At 37.8% G+C, this 23,979-nt stretch overlaps 1 protein-coding gene across 2 annotated transcripts in view; it reads left to right on the top strand.

The window, feature by feature from the left end:
- L3MBTL4 (L3MBTL histone methyl-lysine binding protein 4) overlaps nucleotides 1–23,979 on the top strand; it is a 417,980-nt gene that overhangs the window by 69,341 nt on the left and 324,660 nt on the right. For both annotated transcript variants that reach the window (XM_023228495.2, XM_026456030.1), the window contains exons 2-4: nucleotides 3,058–3,116; nucleotides 3,457–3,559; nucleotides 13,174–13,228. In XM_023228495.2, coding sequence (XP_023084263.1) covers nucleotides 3,488–3,559; nucleotides 13,174–13,228 — 127 coding nt within the window. In that variant the 5' untranslated portion in view covers nucleotides 3,058–3,116; nucleotides 3,457–3,487. The remainder of the gene's footprint in view (nucleotides 1–3,057; nucleotides 3,117–3,456; nucleotides 3,560–13,173; nucleotides 13,229–23,979) is intronic.

Below are 23,979 nucleotides of genomic sequence, written 5' to 3'. Positions count from 1 at the left end.
TTTAATGGCATGTGTTACATTTCTTATTAATTTATGTATGTTTCTTACCCATATGGTACCATATGATTTATTGTTTAAACTGGGATATTTTGGGGAGTGAAAGCAGTGCTGTTAATCCTTATGCCAGGATGAGTGGCAGAAGGCAGACGTACCTTGGGTTATCCAGGACATATGGCTGCTATACTTATCTCCCTTTAGAGGGTGTGTGATTAATCGGCTTCATATTCCTCAAGGTACCTGTAACTATACTGGTGATTAATAGATGATCAATAAAATGTTTTTGAAAGAATTAACAAATAGCACCTGGACATAGACAGATAGTGAATTATGTTATTATTTATAGACTCCTTCCATTTGAAGTATTCAGATGCTTTCTAAGTATCAGTCTAATTTATCTCCTTAGTATTTGGCAACATGCAGACAGAGAATTCTACTATGAAGGGAAATTAAACTCATTTAGAGGATTAAATTGAAAAATTAGTACACTATTTTCAATTTTTACACAGAAATACAAAACATTTATAGATAGTTATCTATGTTGTTTTTTTAAAATCTAAAACACTATTTAGAAGCTTCTCTAATTAAAATCACTGAACATCACCTTGTCTATGGTAGGTGGTGCTTGGGCATTGTCACAAAGCCAGGGGACACTGAGCACAGCTCAGTGTAGTTGGTACATGCCTTTACTTACCCTGGATAATGTGTTTTTTTGATGTGTTTTATAATTTGATATTATTCTCTTTTTTTACTCCAAAAACGATATATATATTTTCAAAGCTCACCAAGGGGACGTGGCTGATGTGACATTTGGGGCTTCCTGGGATTCGGCCATGTATCATGGACAATCAGAGTAATCCATGTATTTTGATACCATGCCAAGGACATCAAGTTAGGTTTATTTCAAAAGAAATGTCCTATTCGGTTGGGTAGAATATGTTCTTTGCATTGACATTATAAAGAATTATACAAAATCTCTCTTTAAGCCTGTTTTTCTCTGTGTTAGACTATCTATCATCTATCTATCTATCTATCTATCTATCTATCTATCTATCTATCCATCTATCCATCCATCCATCTATCTGTCGTCCGTATGTCGTTCGTCTCCTGTGTATTTAATGGTATCTTGTATTTGATTCTCTTTTTGTCTAGCAGCAAAATCTTGCATGGATTGTTTGGTGACTTTTATATTTTTGCTTTATTATTTCTAAATCCAGAGGAAATTCATTATTACCAAATTGTATGTTGAAATTTCTCCTCAAAGTATAAAAACTTTCATTTTTTCCCCCGATATAAAATAATGTGAATTCAGGCTTTCTTGTTGTTTTAAACAAATCAAGGTTATTGAGATAATTGCCGGAGATTAGCAAGGCAGATCATTTTGGTGGTGAGGAGAAAAATGTCAGTAGCCAGATGATTTCAGTTTGACAAGCCGTGGGGTATTATTCGTCGTGAAAGGCAGGACAGCCTTGGCAGTGCTTGTGTCTTGTGCAATAATACTTTGCTACAGGCATCAAGTCTATGCTGTTCATTTGCATAGATGTTCAGAGAATTACCAGAAGCTAGGCATGAAAAATTGTATTTACATTCTTCAAAATGAATGTAATGTTATTGAATTTAGTACATAAGTGCCTGTCTTAAGAACATAAATATCATCTGACTAGAAGCAAAAGGATATGTGGAAAGGAAGGTTTTTTTTTGTTGTTTATTTTTTGTTTTGTATATTAAAGAAAAAGGGAAAGGAATTAATTTTGAGAACTGTGCTCACTCTAGTGTACAACATTATAAAAGATAATGTATGGATCAAGAACTAATATTCACTGGATTTAAGGGCTTGAGGCTTCTCTGTAATTCAGAGAGACATGTTTATGTAGTTGAAGTCAATAAACACATATTGAGAGACTGCTGTGAGCCAGGTAGTATCTAGACAGTGGAAAATAAGAATCAGTAATTCACAGTCCTTGTCATCAGGATGCTTACAGGCTCAGAAAGGGAGGCATATCTGCAAACAAAAACTACAATAAAGGTATGCACAAGAAATGCAATATAGAAAAGACACACTTGGTTTAGTTGCAGCAGGAGGTAGGCAAGGAAGACCGTCTTGAAAGCTGTGAAGTCTCTTTTAGTGAGGTCAGAAAGGACGAGTTAGAATTAGATAAGTTGAAAAAGGGAGGGCAGGCAATGGGGAAGGTGTTCAGAGGTTGAGGGACCAGCAGAAGTATGGAGTGGAGAAGCAGCAGGAACCTTGCTTTGCAAAGAACTTTAAGACCTTTGGATTGACTGCAACATAAAACTGGAATGATCAGAGTTAATAGGAGTAGAGGAAGAAGGTAAATTCAATAAATGTTTAGTAAATTAAAAATCAACAAAACCTGATGACAATATGTACGGTGTGATATAAAGGATGAAATGATGGCAACTTCTAGTTCTCTGGCTCAGACATTAGCCCAGAAGGTAGTATTGTTTGAATGAGAGAAAGATGCATTTTCTCCTGGGATGATGCAGGCCATGACAGGTGAACTGTGGGTGTAGAGCCCACGGTGGATTTCAGCCTCCACTTGCCCCTTGGGTTGGTGCTCTTGGGTCGTGTACAGTCTGAACAACCGTAAGAGGAAGCTCTGGGCAAATGGGTGGCCAGTTATCAGTGCAAATAGGAGGAGAACCTAGAACTGGGAGGCAGTGTGGAGGGAGAAGAGCTCGGTTGCAAATATGTTACATTTGCCATATTTGGAGTGTCATTGTTCAGGTGGAAATGTCAATGAAGAAGTTGGATATGTCATTGTAAAGCACTGGAGACTATAGATGATTTAGGGCTATTAAAAGTTTTAAAAAATTATATTTCAATTGTTAACATTATTTCAAAGTGAATGACTTTTGAATTCTAGCTCCAGTGGAACTCATTTGGTATTGGTGGTTGGTTCTCCAAAATGGTTGACCTGCCCTATAAAAAAAATTCGTTTCAAATAACTTTTCAAAGAATGTCTACACTGTTTATGAATATACAGAAGAAGGGTCAGGATGAATTGGATTGGTGAAATTTTTTCTTATTTTCTGTTTCAGATTGTTGTGCTATGCCTTGTATGACTAAGACCTCTTACCAAGAATACCTGTCAGACCATGTGAGTACAGAACCTGTGCAGTTTGATTGCAGTGAATCCTAGTTGGTTAGGTCAGCTAAGCAAAAAAGCAAACATTTTATTCCAGATAAGACCAAAAGCAACAATATCTATTTTCCCCATTATATAAATTCTAGATGAGGTAGAAAACGCATTTCCTCCCCCTTGTCTTATTATTATATTAAAGACTATAAAACCAATTGCAAAATTTTTGTCAACTTATCAGGTTATTTATAGCAACCAATTAGGAGAAGTATAATTGAAAGCATTTTCTTGTTTGCTTCTGTAATTCTGAAGGGGTCACGCCCCCATCCCCAACTTCTTATGTGACCCTGTTTTACAGAAAACCACTGCCAAGGAGTGCAGGGGTGGCAATGAAACAGCCGAACAGGAAAAGGAAGCTTCATATGGATTCCAAAGAGCGTTTGGATCAGGACGGACGCTTGGTAAGATGTCGCTCCCTGGACCCTTCCTCACAGTGTGCGCTCGCTACCAAAATGCACCATGGAATAGTAGAGTTCACATAACCACACTGAGGGGCTTTTCAGTCACTGGAAACGATGTGGCTTCTGCTTGACTTTTATGTGTAGTGGTATGGAATATAAGTGTTATTAAAGTCATATATTTTAAAAGGTGATCTTAATTTTAAAGGTGAAAGGAGACCTTTTCTTTCACAAAGATGGAGGTAATCAATCTTTCTCAAGTAAGAGAACGGAGGCTGTAAACTGCAGGGGGTTGTGTTAGGGTTCTCCAGAGAAACAGGACCCCCTAGGATGAGCGTATGTGTATATGTGTGTGATTTTTTTGTGTGTTTGTGTACACACACACACACACAGCGAGAGAGAGCTAGCAAGTGAGAGAGAGAGAGAGAGAGAGAGAAAGACTTATCTTAAAAAGAGGAATTTATTGAGGCGCGTCGTGGGGGCTGACATGTCTGAGATATGCGGGGCAGCCTGGCAGGTTGGAGGCCCAGGGAAGAGTTGGTGCTGCAGTCTTGAGTCCAGGTCAGTCTGCAGGCAGAATTCCTTCTTCCTCGGGGGACCTGTTTTTTCTCTTAATGCCTTCAACTGATTAAATGAGACCCACCCGCATTACAGGGTGATCTGCCTTGTTTGAAGCCTGCTGATTTGAATGTTAATCATATCTGAAAACATACTTCACAGCAACATCTAGACACTTAGAAGGTATAATGTTCACTATGCCTGTAGTCGCCGTGCCTGTTCTGTTTCCTTATGACAGCTTAATGTATTCCTGCAAATTTAAAAGTTAGCAGAATGACCAGAAGACCTCCATGGTGACTGTTTTTGGGGATGGTGGGCCATTACAGCATTCTCATCTGTGACGCTTCACTGGCTCTTAGCATCTATTTGGATGTAGATTTTGGGGTCTTCATGTGGTTTGCGGTTATACATTTACACATTACAGTTGCTGAAGTGACATCGTGTAATACATTTTCTTTTTGTTCAGTTCCAGGTTAGGTGTGGTTTGATGAACTCTAGACATTAAATGAGACATCTCAAGGAATGATCTGGTTTGAGGTTGGTTTCAAGGTGTTCAGAATAGGTCTGTGTCAAACTCTGGAGCCATTCCCTCAGGATTAGCCTCACTGGGCAATAGGGTGATTAACGCTGGGCCAGGGGCCAGTTCTCTGAGTCCAGATTGCTTGCTTTTCTTAGATCAGTTCCAGGAGAGTTTAGAGCTCTAAATGTATAAGGGAAGAACTTGCTATTTAAGAGGTGTCTTGGGCCAGACTTGAGCAGGCCTGCATCTGTCTTGGCTTAGGTGAAGATGCCGTTGTTAGTGTTCTGCTGTGTCGTGTCCTCTGAGGAATGAGAGCATGAGACTCAGGATTTGATGTGTTCAGAGTTATTCTGGGTACTTCTCCACATGTGGTCCCTGGACCAGCAGCATCAGCATCACCTGGAGGTTTGTTGGAAATGCAGATTCCTTGGCCCTAGTCCAGATCTTCTGAATCAGCTACTGTAGGGGTGGGGCCCAGCAATCTGTGTTTTAACAATCCAGGTGATTCTGATGCCCACTCATGTTTGAGAACCATTGTCCTAGGGAAGTGGCCAGATGCATCTTACCTGCTAATCGTGTTACAGTTAATCAATATTTTTCTTAAATTTTTTTGTTTCACATTTGAGACCACCTTCCCCCATCCACACATATTTTATATTAATTGTCAGTATCATTTCTCTTTAAGCTGCTGAGATTGTTACCACCCTATCTTAGTACTCTACAATCGGAGTATTTAACCTTTTGCCTCTTCTGCATTAACAAAAATCCCAATTTCCTCTTAAAGACCAACTCAGTTTCTAACTTAATCCTGATGTGTTTACTGTTATTTCTACCCCACATTGGGATTTTCCCCTTTTTGGACTCCAGCAGTGCTTAACACTGAGATATGCTTTCAGTGCAGGGCTTGCATAGCTAGATTTTTTAAAATATCTGTTAAATGATGTTCCTGGTGCTTAATGACATCTCCATGCAAATGCATTTTTTCAATCATTGGTACCAAAATAATATTTTAAAAGGCCATAGTCTTAGTTTACCTTTTGAGATGTTTGGGACATGTTATTTTAAAGCATGTTCACATATCATTGAAAAGATGCACATTTAGTCCATGTTGCACTTTCAGTTTGGGGCTCATTGCCAGTAACAATGTTCATTTTCATTAGTCAAATTTAACAGTTTAATACAGTAGGCTGTATTCACACCTGGGGCTGCATTCACTGTGGAAAGAAGAGTTGAGTCATGCTTGAATTTTGCTAGACTCCTTGACATATTGGTAACATCCTTTATTTTATGTGTTACCCTTCTGGTTTACAAGTGACATTTCTAGTCAACTAAATAACATCCCATTGGTAGATCATGCACGTAAAACATCAAGCAAATGTACAGTTGGGTGTTTCTGAACATTTTCTTCTGAGATAGTGATTTCATACCTTGGATATCTAATAATTTTAGATGATAATATTAATGTCTGTCAATGAATATTTCTAGATTAATATTTTCTATGTATTTCTAGATAGAATTAAAAAAATATTTTCTAATGCTTTTGAGAACATAAGCATATGGTTAAAAAATCAAACAGCACAGACAGGCAGTAAAGTAAGAATTAAATTATCTACCATATCCCCTCACACATACCCGAAACCCCTAAATATTTTCCTAACCATGTGACCACTGTGTACAGTTTCTCATATGTCTACATAGGAAAAAAAAAACCAGCTAAAAATTCCAAACCTTTTATGCACGTATACACATACATACACACATCCCCGATGCACTCACATTCTGCTTGTTGTTTTGCATCTTGCTTTTTTTGCACTTAATTATGAATGTTTTGGAGATACAGGTTTTATTCTTTGCAGTGCTGCGTAGTATTTCATTTTTTTGAATGTGCCATAATTTATTTTAACAGTGCCCTACTGTGAACATTTAGATTATTTTAATTTCTGTGGTGATACACCATGTTTTATCCAATGTTCTTATTCATATATCCTTTTTATATGTGAATGCTTTTGCAGTTCATTCATAAGTACTATCATAGCAGTGAAATGATTGTACCAAAGGGTATGCTCGTTTACAATGTTGATAAACCACTCCATATCATCCTCCAAAGAGATCGCCCTAGTGCATCCTCTCCCTAACACTTCTGAGAGAGTGCCTCTTTTCCTTGGAATTTATTTTATGTTTTACATCTTTATTTCTACCATATGGGTAAACCTCTGTGTATGATCTGGTCCCTGTAGTGCTGCTGCAGACTTGAGGAGGGTTTTTCTCTGTCCTTTTAGACTCCTTGACGTATTTTGTATTTTCACAACTTCTAACACAAAGATAAGTGTCATTTTTGGTGCCCTTTGCTAGCTTTTTCTGCTCACCAGCTTGCTTTAGAATTGACTAGCAAAGGGTAGGCATATGGTGATTGGGGAAATGAAGTATTTTTTTTTCAGGGTTATTTCATTGATGTCTAGCGTGTATGTGAATGTTCTGGGCACAAAACCCCAAAATAATATACAGGCTGTGAAATTTCAAATTTCCTACATAAAAATGCAAGTTTCACAGATGAAAAAGGAAATTTTATTTGAATATATAAGAGTGAAATATATGATCTCTGTGTATATAAAATATTTGATACTGAAAAAATGTTAATTCCCATTCTCCCTCTCCCTGTGAACCTCTTAACATCAATAGATCTTTATCTAAATAGTGAGTGATGAACTTTGAGAGAGAGAAATATGAGACATTTTTCATTCTCAAAAGGATCTTAGAGTATTGCTGAATAAAGGAAAACTAACTTATGTAGCGTAATGGAGAACAACTAAGTACATATGTAGCACATTAGTGCTCTAAGGTATGGTCACCCTTCAGAGAAAGGTAGAGTCATCGGGAGCTTGAGGCTGACCTTGAAGGATGAAGAGTATCTAAGATATTTATCTTGAATGCGTTGTTATTCTGTTGTAACAAATAGCTTTTAAATCCAACCTGGTAAATCCAATCTGAGAGAATACAACTTTTTTTTTTTTTTGAGATGGAGTCTTGCTCTGTCACCAGGTTGGAGTGCAGTGGCGCAATCTCGGCTCACTGCAACCTCCGTCTCCCGGTTCAAGCAATTCTCCTGCCTCAGCTTCCCGAGTAGCTGGGACTACAGGTGTGCACCACCACGTCCAGCTAATTTTGTTTGTATTTTTAATAGAGATGGAGTTTCACCATGTTGGCCAGCATGGTCTTGATCTCTTGACCTCGTGATCCACCCGTCTCGACCTCCCAAAGTTCTGGGATTATAGGTGTGAGCCACTGCGATTGACCATATAACTTTTTAATGTATTAACATCTAGATGCTCTGTAACCTTGAGAGGTAAGAAAGTTGAAGGACGAGAGCGGGAGTTATCTGGGCCCCTTAAGGAGGCAGCATGAGCAAAGATATGGGGTTGGAAGAGAAGGTGACGTCTGTGATATATGGAAGGACCTTAATGACTTACCTGATTGGAGCAGATGTTGCTATTGGCAGTGTTAGTAGATGAGCATTGGGTGGGGTTGGGGCAGGGGTCAGGAGATTCAGGTTTTATTCTTTGCTGTGCTGCTCATTAACTGCGTGGCCAAAGACAAGTCACTTCACCGGGCTGGGCTCAGCTTCTTTGTCTGTAGAACAACAGTCTTAGATTGCAAGATCTTTACGTGTCTTTCTATTTCAGTAAGGATAAAGTTTGGTGTGCAGTTAGATTGCAGGGTGACTGGGGTAGATCTGGCTGGTCACACTTGGTGAGGCTTGATGGCCCAGCGGAGGAAGTTGTACTTGCAGTGGTGACCACTGGCCTTTAAAGAATGACATAAGGGGTCATGGTTGACCTCAACGTTTGCAGAGGGTAATGCGATCTTTCTGTAACATCCTTAAATAGATACTGAAAAAATGTTTGGGATGAGTTTATTTTGGTTTCTATTTTTAAGTAATAGTTAATTCTTTACATTTTGTTGCCTCATAGAAGACTGATGTCAGTTTACAACAGCCAGTAAAATTCACTTACAGATGGTAAAAACCATGAGAAGGTGGTGTTTATAAGGCTATGTTAGATTTTTCACTTTTTGTTTTTGTATGTGTCTTAGCAAACACTTTAGAGAGATTTCATTTGGAGACTGTAGTTATATTATCAAGTATTTGAACAAAATGGAAGCATTTCATTCTCCCTGAATGTGTCTGAATTCCAGTAGAGCAATGGAGAAGAGTCCCACAAATTTCTGTACTTCTATCCAAAAGGTGAATTCTGTGTATCTTCAGTTTATATCCCACATTGGATTAGAGCAAAAAAGAAGTTGAAAGGTGGACTTGAACCAGCAGTTGAAATTCAAATAGCCATTTGTCACTGGGGTTATTAAATAGGATTTCACTGTTTTCTACAGTTCATAAAACCAATGTGTATCACCCTCTGGGCCACAGATAGCAGGTTCTTATGGAACAAGAACAGCAGGGTTCTCAAAAATCCTTGAGTGTTCAGGAGTCTTTGGTCTGACAGCAAAGGAGAGCAAAGGGGCATTATCTGGCAGTTCCAAGGTGATGCATGGAAATTGCCAAACCCAAGTCAGTAGCTGAAAATCCTTCGTTTTGTTCCCTTGATTGGAATTTATAGACAGAGAAATGTAGACACTAATTAGGAAACGTCACTGTGCCTTGTAGTAAAAGCATATGATGCATCCAGTGCCAGCAGGAGGGAACAGAACATTAAGACTTTTTGGTTATTTTCCCACTTCCTAATCCTCTCTTCCAAAGTGATGGATTTTAAACTGGTGAATGGAAATGTACCATAGCAAAGACTTACTTTATGTTCCTTAAACCATTATCTCCCTTTTTTGCAGAACACTATTTTTTTCTGGAACTTTATTTTCAGTTTTCAGAATTAAAGTTTGAAACCTCAGAAATCGCAGTAATGGTTTCATTTTTCGCAATTTGTATTGATTTCCTTTAGTGGTCTGTCTGCAAGGAGAAGATAAAGTGCTAATTTTTTTCTTTTGTTTTTTAAAATTCATTCTCTGTTCATTAATAGCAGTGTAGATTTATTACCTTTATGAAATAATTAATTAGCTAGACAGAAGCAAAGAATGTTAAAGCTAGCAGGAACTTTGGAGAACATTTAGTTCAATTTCTTTAACAGAAGAGAAAAATCAGGTCTAGAGAATGTAGGTCATTTGTTCAAAGTTAAATAGCTTTTAGTGGTGGGTTGAGATTTGACCTTAGGTCACCTAGCCCTAAAATCAGCATTTTCCCTGCTCTATCATATGATACTAAATACTTCTCCATGTGCAAAATTGTTTAAACTTAGGTCACTATGTTATAGATATATATGTTTATTCTGATATACACAATATAATCTTTCATGTAGATATATGTATGTTTACCTGTCTATAACCTTGATCCAACTAAAGAACATACAGACATTGGAAGCTTGGGCAATTTAAATCCAAAGTAAGAGGTAATGTTTTTGTGTGGAATATTTTTTTCTTTCTAGGCAGAATTTCGGTAGCAAATAAAGAAGTGTGAACCAAACACTCACTGAGTGACAGATAGCATATTATATATTTCTTTTTATTTTTGAACGATACAGTGATTATAAAAATGCTTCAGTAGCTGTAGTGCGAACATAATCAACTCTCGAATGCTGTTTATTTTTACTGTTTTAGGTTTTGCAGTAGAAGAGAGTCTCTTTGTTTTAAATTACACATGTAAATTTCCTGTGTATTGAGTGAATGAACAGGGGTGGAACAGGGGTAAAGTGCTACCATGGGAAATTAGACCCAAGGCAGCAGTTCATCTTCTCACTTGCAGTAGAACAGGGTAAATATGATTGCATGACTGTTCTACTCCCACTGCATGCCCTGCTAAAAGGTGGTAGCCTTGCCACTCACAGTGAGGGCCGTATGCTTTTGGCAGTAGCATCTGCTGGGAGCTTGTTGGAATCTGTAATCTAAAGCCCTACCCTAGAGCCACGGAATCAAGATCTGCATTTTAGTAAGATTCCCAGATGATTCCAATGCATGTTAAAGTGTGAGAAACACTGGCTTATAGTACATTTTAGCAGAATGTTATTTTGTTAATTGCACAAAGATATCCATGATAACTCTGGATGTGAAACCTACTAGGCAGAAAAATACTGTTTTTGAACCTTTCATTCTTGCCTTCATTCATCAAATATTCATTGACCTAGACTAGGTACCAGGCTATGTTTTGGGGATGAAAGACAATCAAGATACTGATACGATTTGTTACTATACAAATTGTCTTTTATACCTTAAAGCCATAGTTAAAAAAGGAACTAAAAAAAGTAGAAAAATGAAATTAATAGTATTTATTTCATCAGTTAAAAACTAGTTTGCTGTCATTAAAATATTAGTATACATGATTCGTTTTTGAAAACCTGGCTTAGAGCTTTGTGATACCATTATGTGCAGTCTGTATGTTTTTTTTTTTTTTCTTTTTTTTTTTCGAGACGGAGTTTTGCTCTTGTTGCCCAGGCTGGAGTGCAATAGCGTGATCTCAGTTCACTGCAACCTCTGCCTTCCGGGTTCAAGCGATTCTCCTGTCTCAGCCTCCTGAGTAGCTGGGATTACAGGTGCCCGCCACTGTGCCCGGCTAACTTTTGGTATTTGTAGTAGAGACAGGGTTTCAGTATGTTGGCCAGGCTAGTCTCGAACTACTGACCTCAGGTGATCCTCCTGCCTCAGCCTCCCAAATGTGCAGTCTATTTTTTTTAGACTTGGTTTTTATGGTTGTCAAAGCTAGGGTGACCAAGCCTCCTCACTTGCCTAGGACTAAGGAGTTTCCCCAGATGTGGGGCTTTTCAAAATGCTATGAACAGGTCTGCCCCATTCTGACTGGGACTGACAGCCACACTGGCCGTAACTTAAAGAAATCTATCCCCAAACTGTACAGGAATAGATTGAAGAAATATTTATTAGTCAGACTTACTAAATCATAGTACTCATTTTTCAGCAGAAGTTTTTGTGTAAATCAGCTGCTAAATTTTCACATTCTCTGATGATAATTAGTTGTTCTTGGAAAGTAATGAAAACTATTCCATATGGGCCAGGCGTGGTGGTGCACGCCTGTAATCCCAGCACTTTGGGAGGCCCAAGTGGGCAGATCACTTGAGGTCAGGAGTTCGAGACCAGCCTGGGCAACATGGTGAAACCCCATCTCTACTAAAAATACGAAAATTAGCCGAATGTGGTGGTGTGCACCTGTAATCCCAGCTGGAGGCTGAGGCAGGAGAATCACTTGAACCTGGGAGGCGGAGGTTGCAGTGAGCCGAGATTGTGCCACTGCACTACAGCCTGGGCAACAGAGCGAGACTTCATCTCAAAAACAAAAAACAAACCCAAAAAGCTGTTGTATATTTATGTTTCCAAAAGTAAGTTCAAAGCCTGCTTGAAACCCTTCATTTAAAATATTTTAAAACTGTGAAATTCTGTTCCCAATTTTTAAGTACATAATTATTACAAGTTTTTTTTTTTTTTTTTTTTTTTTTTTGAGACAGAGTCTCACTCTGCCACCCAGACTGGAGTGCAGTGGCACGATCTTGACTCACTGGAACCTTCGCCTCCTAGATTCAAGCAATTCTTCTGCCTCAGCCTCCCAGGTAGCTGGGATTACAGGCGCATGCCTCCAAGTTCAGTTTATTTTTTCTTTTTTGTATTTTTAGTAGAGACAGAGGTCCTACTAAATGTTGAGTAGGTTAGTTTCGAACTCCTTACCTTGTGACCTGCCTGCCTTGACCTCCCAAAGTGTTGGGATTACAGGTGTGAACCACCGTGGCTGGCCATGCATTTTTAATAGATGGAATATATTTTGATGGCCACAAAATGATGTAAATAAGACACATATTTGGATACCCACTTTCAAAGTGCTCTTTGTTATCGTATCTTTCATAAAAGAAGCCACTTTCCTAGTCTTCGTTGAATAGTAAGTGTTCCTTTGAGAGTTGCAGTTAGAGCCTGCCTTGCTTGTGCCATGGGGAGAGGCTGCACCGTCTTGCTTGCTGCGTCTGCTTGTATTGCTCATCGTACACAATTTATGGTTTCTTTTCAGAAATCTTTGAAGTCACTTGTCCATTCTATGAAGGTCAGTTTGGTTAAAATTAAAGCATTTTAACTGAGTACTTACAAACTGTAGTAGACCCAGATAGGCTGAAAGCAAAAGTAGGATGGAGGGTTTGGCTTCAGCGTGGACCAAGCCTCTTCTGTCAGCTACTCCTGTGTGACTGCCAGGCCCAGGGATCCACTCAGAGAAGGTACCTGTGTCAACCTCAATATTAACTGTTATTGAAGCTTCCTGTCTCTTATATTTTAGCCAGAAACAATACTTTTAATGAATTCCTTCCACATCCAAATGGATCATGTGCGTCCCTCCTGGGCACCCACGGGAAGGCTCTGAGTACTGTGTGTATTGTCCCCCTCAGTGACAAGGATCTTCATAACCTTCCTTCCTGCAAAAATGAACATTAGTTTTCAGTGTTTCCAAAAATTGTCCAGAAATACCATCTAAACTCCATTTTCTGTATTCTAGGAGCAAGCTGAAGAAGAAAAGAAGCCCAAGGATGGCACAATCCCTTTGAGTCACGGTAATTATCACCAATATTTACAGTGTTAGTTCACGGTGAACAACTTTGAAGTGAATTTTTATTACATTGCTTAGTTGTTTTAGGTTTACTAATTTACATATGTAATAATAGTATCTACCATTTATTCAGGGTATTGCATACTCCTGCAGACTTTATCAGGGTCATCTAAGGTTTTCAAATATATGTTTCAAAAATGTCTGAAGCTCTTGTTATCTCATTTATTTGCCTTTTAAAAAGGCTTTAAATAAAACAACGTATTTGTAAATTTTCTCTGTGAAGAAGAAAACAAAGAGATGCTATCTAGGTTTTTATTAATCCTTTGTGTGAGCTTTTCCCAGACTGATGTGATCTTCTAATGATTGCATTGTATTAAAGTCATGTTTTAGAGGAGATTGTGCATTTGCCCTAAAGTGAATACTCCTCATTATGGTTATTAATACGTCAATAGGTTTTAGATAATAGTCTTTTCATATTCAACTAATTCTCTGATGCGTTCAATTTAAGCCAACAGATGAAGATGCGATTTTCTGGGAATATATGTTCCACATATTTTGTGATTATTGCTATACAAGCAGACAGCTGTTACTAAATTTTTTATCAAATGTAGTAGAATGTCCAACAACATTTGTGCTATTGTCTATGGAAAGGAAGCATATACATATCATAATGCTCCTCTAATTAACTTTTAAAGTACCTTAACATTTTGTTGAGTAAGCTTTTGTGTCTGTTTTTAAATAATGGAAACACCTAAAAATACCTTGAAAAAAATGACAAATAAGAATTGAGATTTTAAAAGACCATTTTCTATGGCTTACTCTTGGGATGCAATATTGAGAATTTGTGATTTTTCTCCCTAGATGATTTTAAAAATAAAAGCTATTTTAAAATTATAAACGAATGGGTGGTGCTTTCAATTTATTTTCTTCTCTTGCTGCGTCCCCAGGTCTGTCATGTTCTTTGCTGAAAAGTCAAAACAGAATGCAGTAGTTTGATAATTATATAACTTGATGTTCAGTTCCATCAAAATGTACTTCAGTTACGTAACACTGGGATTTAAGAAATGAGTTTGGACTGTACCTGGCCCTAACAGCAGGGGTTTTTTAAAACAATTTTTTTCTTCTCAGAGAGAGGTTGTGATTTATGATGTTGTTGTATCTCGCCTGCAGCTATATTTTCACACTAATGTAAATTGTTTTAGGTTCTTTTATTCTGTGGTCGAAACATTTACTCTAGAAAAAGAAAAGCAGACTGAGGCCAACAATGTAAAACTATTCAGTCCCTCAAACTAACAGTCTTCTCTGATTTAGTATTTACAGTTTTATTACATCCAGGTATATATTTATCTCAAATAGCTTTTCAGTTTCATTTACTTTTTGTTGTTTTTAACAGGTCTGGGAGGGTCCAGTTGGAAGCTTTTCAGTTTTAACAGAAAGTAACTTTTTGCTGTGTTTTTTCATTGTTGGACTTGTTTTATAGTTAATGGTCCACTGTCAAAAGTTCGCACTGTGGCTGACTCCTCTTCAAATTTGATATTGTATTGTTCCTGTTTTCCCCAGCTGTAGAACATAATAAATGTTTAGAAAAAGGTTGAGATTTGGCGTGTGTATATAGATGCTATGAACTGCTAGTTGTAATGAGAATTGGATGATTTGAGGGCTTTTTGAGGTAATTTATATTTTTACCATTTTCAGTGGGAAAAAGGAACTGATTTCCAAATTGTTGATTGTCCTAGCATTGTAATGGGGATTTTTCTCCGTGAAAATAGTTTAATCTTTTATTGAGGTTGCTTATAAAACAAAATAGATTTAGTCTCTTACCTCATGTCTTAGAAATAGTAACAAAAGAAAATACTAAACAAAAACCCCACAGAACTGTATATGTGCACATAATATATTTATATGTGAACAGAAAATTGTGTTGAAAAATAGGCCAGGCATGGTGGCTCATGCCCATAATCCTAGCACTTTGGGAGACCAAGGCAGGTGGATCTCTTGAGCTCAGGAGTTCAGGACCGGCCTTGGCAACATGGTGAAACCCCATCTCTACCACAAATGCAAAAAAATTAACCAGATGTGGTGGTGTGCGCCTGTAGTCCCAGCTACTTGTGGGGCTGAGGCAGGAGGATAGCTTGAACCCAGGAGGTCGAGGCTGCAGTGAGCCAAGATCCTGTCACTGCACTCAAGCCTGGGGCACAAAGTGAGATCCTGTATCAAAAAAAAAAATTATATTGCAAAATAAACCTTAATTCTTAGTAGTGATTTTATAACAAGCATGTGTTTCTTTGGAAATCATTTTTAAAACATTTTATTGAGTGCCCAGTCTGTGCGACTGATACTGAAGCCTGTGTTACGGCTGATGAAGCTTTAAGAGGCCATTTGACTTATGTGAGGTAAACTTAACTAGTTAGTGGTGGATGCAGAATTTGAACCCACCTCTAACAAGTTCTGAAGCCTGTGCTCAGTTTGCTTTATGTTCTTTCTACATTAACATTCTTCTTTCTTTGTAGCTATTAACACAAAGGCAGAGAAAAGTGGAATCTTGATTAGAAATGGGGCGGGGAAAAAAATAACTGCTAATAATTAAAGTATTAATAGTGTCTACGACACCCCTCTGTGTTCTTGGGGACTGGCTGAACTAGATCTCACCTGACATAGTCATACTGAGATTAAGTTTTTGATTTTTTTGGAAACTCTGACATAAACTATTCATAGTAATTCTAAAATCTTAACTAAGATAGCTCTAAGAGAAGGGTTGTTTCAGTATTACTTGTTAATGATTGTGTGTGATTAAATTTTAGAATTAGTATTGCCAATCACCATGTAATCCCAGACCTATATGCCTTTACATTTGAATCGCTAAAATAAAAACAACTGATTTATTCAGTTGAACAAGTGATCTGGCTTCTCTCCTTCTAAATGTATAAGTGCTCTTTTTAACTAACACAGTATTAATATTTATTTGGTTGAGTGTTGGGGCAGTGAGGTTGTTATTTTATTTTATTTTATTTATTTATTTTTTGAGATGGAGTTTCCCTCTTGTTGCTGAGGCTGGAGTGCAATGGCACAATCTCGGCTCACTGCAACTTCCACCTCCAAGGTTCCAGTGATTCTCCTGCCTCAGCCTCCGGAGTAGCTGGGATTACAGGTGCCCACCACCACACCCAGCTAATTTTTGGTAATTGTAGTAGAGATGGGGTTTCACCATATTGGCCAGGCTGGTCTCGAACTCCTGACCTCAGGTGATCCACCTGCCTTGGCCTGGCAAAGTGTCGGGATTACAGGCGTGAGCCACCGTGCCTGACCCTGGCGGTGAGGATTTTATAAACATGAAAGGAATATAAGAAATTGTAAAAGAAAATTAAATGTATGCATATCTAAATTAAACTCTGTACATTAACGAACCTCATAATAAACAAGATTAAAAGGGAAACAACAAATTAGCAAATATTATCCACAACTATAGCTAATAAAAGGACAATAATAGATAGAGGAATTAGAAAAAAAAATGAGATATATAAGATCTCAGTCCAAAAACAGGCAAAGGGCATAAACAGGTCATTTAGATGAGAAGAAATCAAAGTGGCTAAAAAGGAATATATTAAAAATAGTCTCATTAAAAAGCAAAGAAACATAAATTTAAAAGTAGTGATGATAAGCAAAGAAACATAAATTTAAAAGTAGTGATGATATTTTTTACCTTACCCAATTAATGACATTTTAAAAGAACTGCTCATACTCTTTGCTGGTGGGACGGGGGAGACTGAGTCTTGGCATGCTGCTACTGAGAGTAGACTTTGGTTCTGTTTTTTGGAGGACATACTGGTAGTATTTACCAAAAGTGCTGAGTAAACATTTCCTTCAAGTCCACTTTTTGACATTTCTCCTAATGATATCAGCATGTGCATTCCATTTATGCATGTGATAGTCATTGTGGTACTATTTGTAAATAATGAAATGTTGGAAATATTAATAATTCAAATGTCCAACAACTTAGGAATAGGTACAACATTGTGTGTAGACAAGTATATAGTCACTTAAATGCCTTGAAAAAATTTAAATTACACGAGGAGAAAAGTTTATAATAAAATATTAAGGGGAAGAGACCCCCAGGGGATTGGTCTAAATGATGGCTAAATAGAATTCATTTATCTGTAGAGTAAGAAAAGATGTTAACAATTATTATCTCTAAATTGTTAGATAAAAAGTATATTTTCCAATTGTTATATTACAATTAATATTTAATCATGTTGTAATCAGACAAATATTATTAAAAAAGAAATTCAGAAATTCCTGAACTAAAAACTTTAATTTGTAGAATAGGGAGTATTGTTGGAATATCTGTTCTTAGATTTTTCTAAGTAAACTTTAATTTTTGGAAAAATTTTAGAAAAGTTGCAAATATAGTGCAGAAATAGTCCTGCGTACCGTCACCCAGTTTCTCCTAACATTAACATCTTAGATGACTATGCAACATTTGTCAGAACTGAGTAACATTGGTACATCACTATTTACTAAACTATAGACTTCATTCAGATATCACCAGTTTTTCTGCTAATGTCCTTTTTCTGTTCCAAGACAGTCCAGAACATCACTTGTATTTAGCATTGCATGTAGGTTTCTTCTACTGTATATTCTTGTTTTGTTCTCTCATGCCCAGAAGTTGCCAGTAGCATCTAAGTTTCTTAAGAGCTGCAGTATTTCCTCATCTGCCATCAACTCACCATGTCCTCACCATCTGTGGCCACAATCATCATTGCACTGAAACTATTCTTGTGTACCTTACCGGTGCCTCATAGCCACTAATATTGTGTTAATTAATGGAACCAAGGACCTCCCAAATCAATGGAAGCCTTCATGCTCTTATTTTTCTTCTACTTGAAGATGGACTTAGACATTAAAACTGAACTCACCTTTGTTCCCCAGTGGTCAGTCTGCTTCTCCTATAATCCCTCATCCTGTAGCACCATCATCAACCTGTAGTCAAACTAGAGTCCTGGAGACATCTTTACTCCTCCCTCCCATTTATCTCTGACTCCAACCCAAATGCCTTTTCTCAACTTGTCCTTCTTGACATGTTTCATCAATTAATGTCTCCCCACCTTTGATTAGTTCCTGGTCACTTTTCAATCTTTCCGTATCCTCTCCTCCCCAACTAAGATTTATCTGAAATTCTGTTACTAGAGTGCCTCACAACCCCCTTCCCTAGAATGTTGCTGGAGACCCCTCACCACCTGGCACTTGTCACCTGCCACCAGGACCCCTGTCTGCTTCGCTGCAGCTGTACAGAACATGCGGTTGAGAACTTACTGTCTGAAGAAGTGCTTTCTCTGCCTGGAGAGTCTTTCTTCTGGCTGACTCCTTCAAAACCTCACTATCTTCTTAACTTTTCTTATTTTGTATTTTTCTCCCTATTTTATTTTTTCTCAGCATATCCTAGGAAAATTTGGTTTTTAAAAAAAATTCAGTTATATAATATGCCAATTCTCCTAAGTTAGATGTCTTTTAAAAAGGCATAGAATTATGTCCAATCAGACCAATAAAATCTATCATTTACTACACTGAAGTCGTAATTTACTAAAGCTCTAGAGTATTAATTAGCTAAAAGGTCTGAAGAAGGGCAGCTTCTAAAAGTGCTTAACTTATTACCAGGGAGTAGTTTTGGTGCTGGGGGATATGGCTTATTAAATGATTCTACAAGCTTCAAAGATGATTCCTTGAATATTATCCTGGAGTCTTTTGTTGCAGAAGCTAGTTTACTTCCTGGGTGTAATGACAGAAGCATTTTCTTGCAAAGTAATTATATGTCAGTGGATCTAATGTCGGCATTTTCTAAACTTTGTGCAGGACCTGTCCATTCCCACTGAGGTAATTCCTTACCTAAGAATGGGTATCAACAATAAAAAGGGGAAAACCAAATCAGTTTTACTTTATTCAATTCCTATTAATACAGATGCCATTTACTATCATTAAGTAAACAGTTATTTAGGCTGAACCGTGCGTGAGAACTCTGCCCCCATGATCCAGTCGCCTCCCACCAGGCCCCACCTTCAGCAATGGAGATTACAGTTGTACATGAGATTTTGTGGGGACACAGATCCAACCCATATCAGCTACTCTGAACCTAAAGAATTATATTTCCACTGAGCCATGACACTCAGTGGAGGATTAACAGGGGACTTCTTTCTAAGTAAAGAACGTTTTGCAGGGGCACTTCAGTAATTGAAGCCTCCACATGCATTTTAATGAAAACACTACTTTCTAACAAGTAGTTTTCAGTATGTATTTTCAGATAATTTCTTTGCTCTTGATACTGGTTTATAAATGAACTAAGCTTTCAACTTTTCTGATTTAAGGCCCCCCGCCGTCCTCCATGGGATTCTGTCCCTTTTGGGTGAATTTGTGCTGGGAATAAAGATGCTTATAAAGGGAAGGAACATGTTCATTTTCTTCCTGGAGTCAACCAATAATGGCATCAAGGAATCAAACTGTGTAAAGCACAAAGACAGGACAAGTGCTTGTATTCATAAAGGATATATATATATATACACACACACACACACACACACATACACACACACACATATATGCATATATATACATATATACATGTGTACATGTGTGTGTATATATATATATATTTTTTTGAGACACAGTTTCACTCTTGCTGCCCAGGTTGGAGTGCAGTGGCACGATCCTGGCTCACTGCAACTTCCGCCTCCTGGGTTCAAGCAATTCCCCTGTCTCAGCCTCCCAAGTAGTTGGGATTACAGGTGTCCACCACCATGCCCAGATAATTTTTGTATTTTTAGTAGAAATGGGGTTTCACTGTGTTATCCAGGCTGGTAACAAACTCCTGACCTCATGATCTGTCCATAATGGCCTCCCAAAATGCTGGGATTACAAGTTTGAACCACCACACCTGGCCTCATAAAGGCTGTTTTATGAAGACAGTTTTTACGTGCCAGGAGGAATTCTTTAATATATGAAAGCAAACACCATGTTAAAAATTTTGCCTTATTAAATAACTTCCTGTGACGCCTTCAGATTATGAGTGTCTTCATGCCATCCTACAGAGGAACCCCCTCTGAAGACAATACTAAGTCTCTCCTACATCTGTGATTAGAGGTCCCTGGTGGATAATAAGAGTGCTGAACTCTGGAAAAGGGACTGAGTACTCTGTTTTTTTGATGGATTGAGCAAAAAGACAATGTCACAGAGCAGCACTTAGTTCTAGTGGAGACATCTGTGAAGGCTTCAAGCCCTGTAGGCAGTGCACTTACGTAGGGAGGGCCTGCTGGTGGCCAGACACCATCTCCTGCTGAGTAAACGTCCCCATCTTCGTTCCTGTGGGTTTTGCTCATTCTCTTCCTAAAGCCAGAGGTTTCTGTTTCATTTTGAGTTTGAATCAAAGGATTCTTTTCGTTACCGTGCTTGATTTTTTAAAGCACATTTGATTTTTGCTCAGCGTAATTACCTTTTGCTGCTGCAGTTGAAGCTGCCACTTTGGGGCATTTTAATGTTCGCTCAGACCTAAACTTTTCATGTGAAATATTTGGACCACGAGCTCATTTGCTGACATGCCTATTTTACATGACTGCTTCATCTCCCTGGGCTCTCTCTCTCAGTGCCACAGAGTACTCTTGTTCTCCTTTTTTAATTTATATTTTGTAAAGATTGGAAACTTTTTATATCAAACTTATTAAAAAAGCCTGCAAGTACAGGACAAAGATTTTTTTTTATTCCTGAATGAGAGAGTAAGTTGTCAATCTGATACCTCATCACTCCCAGTACATGATTATGTATTTCCTACAAATAAGAACATGCCCTGCTCAACCACAGTACAGCCAACCTTTCCAAGCAGGAACTTAGCATTGACACATTACTGCCATCCAAGCTTCAGGCCTCATTTCAAGTTTCACCGGGTACTCCAGTAACATCCTTTATAGTAAAAGGATCAGCTCAGAATCATATGTCACATTAAGTTGTTGTGTATATCCAGTCTCCTCAGTCTGGAACGGTTCCTCAGCCTTTCCTGAACTTTCATGACCTGGACACTCTTGAAGATTACAGGCCAATTATTTGGTAAAATGTCTCTCAGTTTGGATGTGCCTGATCCTGCCTCATGATGAAATTCAGGTTATGTATCTTGGGGGAAATATCACAGGAGTGATGCTTCTCCCGCCACTGTTTCATAGTAGATGACACAGATTTTGGCATGTTCCATTTATGAGGATAACTTTGATTTCTTGATTAAGGTAGTGTCTTCCAGGTTTTTCCACTATAAAGTCACAATTTTTCCTTTGGAATTAGTAAGTGTTTTATAGGGTGGTAATTCAAAACTAAAAATATCATTTTTAAAACAAATTTCTTTTTATTTCTTTATGGACTCATGGCTTCTTATTTTATTCAGTGGATTTTAATCCTTTTTTTTTTTCATTATTTTGATGCTAAAGTTGTCCCCAGTTTGGCCAGTGAATCCCCTTCAAGCTGGTTTTGGTGTCCTTTTGATTGTTTCTATTATTCTTTGAGCACTTCTGTGTTTTCTGACACAAGATGTTTTAGGCTTATCTTGAACTCTCCTTGCCCCACACACTGAATCAGTCATTTCTCTAAAGAGCTGTGGCTCTTTTTATGTGGCCAAGGCTAGGTGTGTTCATTGCTATTAGGATGTTATTGCTCCTAGGCCCTCTCAGTGGACAGAGCTAAGGAAAGTCTGTTTGTGTATTTATGAACAGATGTCTATATGTTGAAGTTGAGTAAAATATAGAGATGAATTTCTATAATTAAAATGTTTTATTTGGGAAGCAAGAATTATAGTTTGGGGTATACACACAGACTGGGTGGTCTTCGTTATGTCTGAAGAACAAAGAGAAGGTTGGAGGTTTCATAAGAAGGAGAAATGTTAGATATTGTTTTAAAAGAACGTTTCCTGGCTCTAGTAAACTTTTGGGGAACTAGCAAGCCCTGACTGATGAGTGATGTCAGAGGGTAAAACTAGTCTTAGAGTTGGAGGAGGTGGTTTCAGCAGCCATTAAATAAAACTGGTTTCAGGTTATAGTAGGTGGCTTCAGCAGCCAGGCTTCCAGAGATGAATATGCTTGGAGCAATGGTGTGTGCCCTGAGTACTTTGTCCTCCTGGCTTCTTGACTCTGTCTCAGTTGGCTATGACAAGAATGACCCAGTTTATGTGACCAGCTTTCGCATTTCCCCCCTTTGATCAAAATCTTTTTCTGAAAGTATTGGTGACAAACTATTTTGAAGTTAGGTTAATTGTCCCTTGATACTAGGACCTGTCCTAGTTGTCTCTGTCCTACAATGGGGGGAAGGTATGGGGGTCTATATCAGGGATCTGGGCCATATCTGAGTAATAAAGAGGCCAGAAGGAAAAATTTTCTGAGATTTGTTTGGAATCCAGCATCAAATTACTGCTTGTCAGTTTCATAGGCATCAGCAGTCATCTGCAGGTGTTGAGCTAGCATTATTCTATTAGGAGAGCTGACTTTACAAATATTAGACAGGAAATGAGAACAATGTATAGAACTCATAATGCAAAACATAATTAGCAACAACATAATAAATCCAGTTTGAATAATGATTCAAAATCTCAAACCGATTTCTGAAAGTAATCAACTAAAGAAACCGAAACACCATGGGAGAAACTTGGTGAAACCTATTGTAGCCATTGAGTAGCATTTTATGACTGTCTTGAATTTATTTTTTTATTTTTAATTGATGCATATTGCATGTACGTAGTTTATAGTACATGTGATAATTTAATAGATTAATATAATTTGTAAAAATCAAAATTAGTATACTGGAGATATCCATCACTTTAAATATGTCTTCATGCTTAGAAATATTTGAATTACTCTCTTCTAGCTATGTTAGTGGTGTTGAATTGCTTGAGCTCCTTTACATATTTGTCAGATGGATAGTTTGCAAATGTTTTCTCCCATTCTGTAGGTTGTCTCTTCACTTTGTTGATGGTTTCTTTTGCTGTACAGAAAGTTTTTAGCTTGGTGTAATTCCATTTCTCCATTTGTGATTTGGTTGTCTGTGCTTTTGGGGTCTTACAAAGAAAATCTTTGCCCAGACTAATGTTCTGGAGCATTTCTTCAAAGTTTTCTTCTAGTAGTTTCATAGTTTCAGGTCTTAGATTTTCGTCTTTAGTCCATTTTTATTTGATTTCTGTGTATGGTGAGAGATAGGGATCCAGTTTCTTTCCTCTGCATATGGATATCCAGTTTCCCCAGCACCATTTATTGAAATGAATGTCCTTTCCCCATTGTATGTTCTTGGTGCCTTTTGTTGAAGATAAGTTGGCTATAAGTGCATGGATTTATATCTGGGTTCTCTATTGTGTTCCATCAGTCTGTGTGTCTGTTTCTATGCCAGTACTATGCTGATTTGGTTACTATAGTTTTATAGTAAATGTTGAAGTCAGTAATGTGATGCCTCCAGCTTTGCTCTTTTTGCTCAGGATTGCTTTGGCTGTTCGGGGTCTTTTGTGGTTGACTGGGTTGAATTAAAGCAAACAATGATAACTCTGCTAAAGGGTTCAGCAGGACAATTTGAATACACAGTTGTGTCAGGGATATTGTCAAGGTTGCCAAATAGATTAACTAAAAGGATATCATAGGCTGGAGTTTGTCAGGTTACCTATAGCATTTACTAATTGTGAAATTTTAATTGCAGCATTATTTTATTAAGTCAAAAAGGTAGAAGAAGGGGCGAGAGTCTCATATGGTAGGG

This window comes from Piliocolobus tephrosceles, chromosome 18 (assembly GCF_002776525.5).
Source record: "Piliocolobus tephrosceles isolate RC106 chromosome 18, ASM277652v3, whole genome shotgun sequence".
In the NCBI taxonomy this organism is placed as follows: Eukaryota; Metazoa; Chordata; class Mammalia; order Primates; family Cercopithecidae; genus Piliocolobus; species Piliocolobus tephrosceles.
This window is presented reverse-complemented; position numbering and strand designations above follow the sequence as displayed.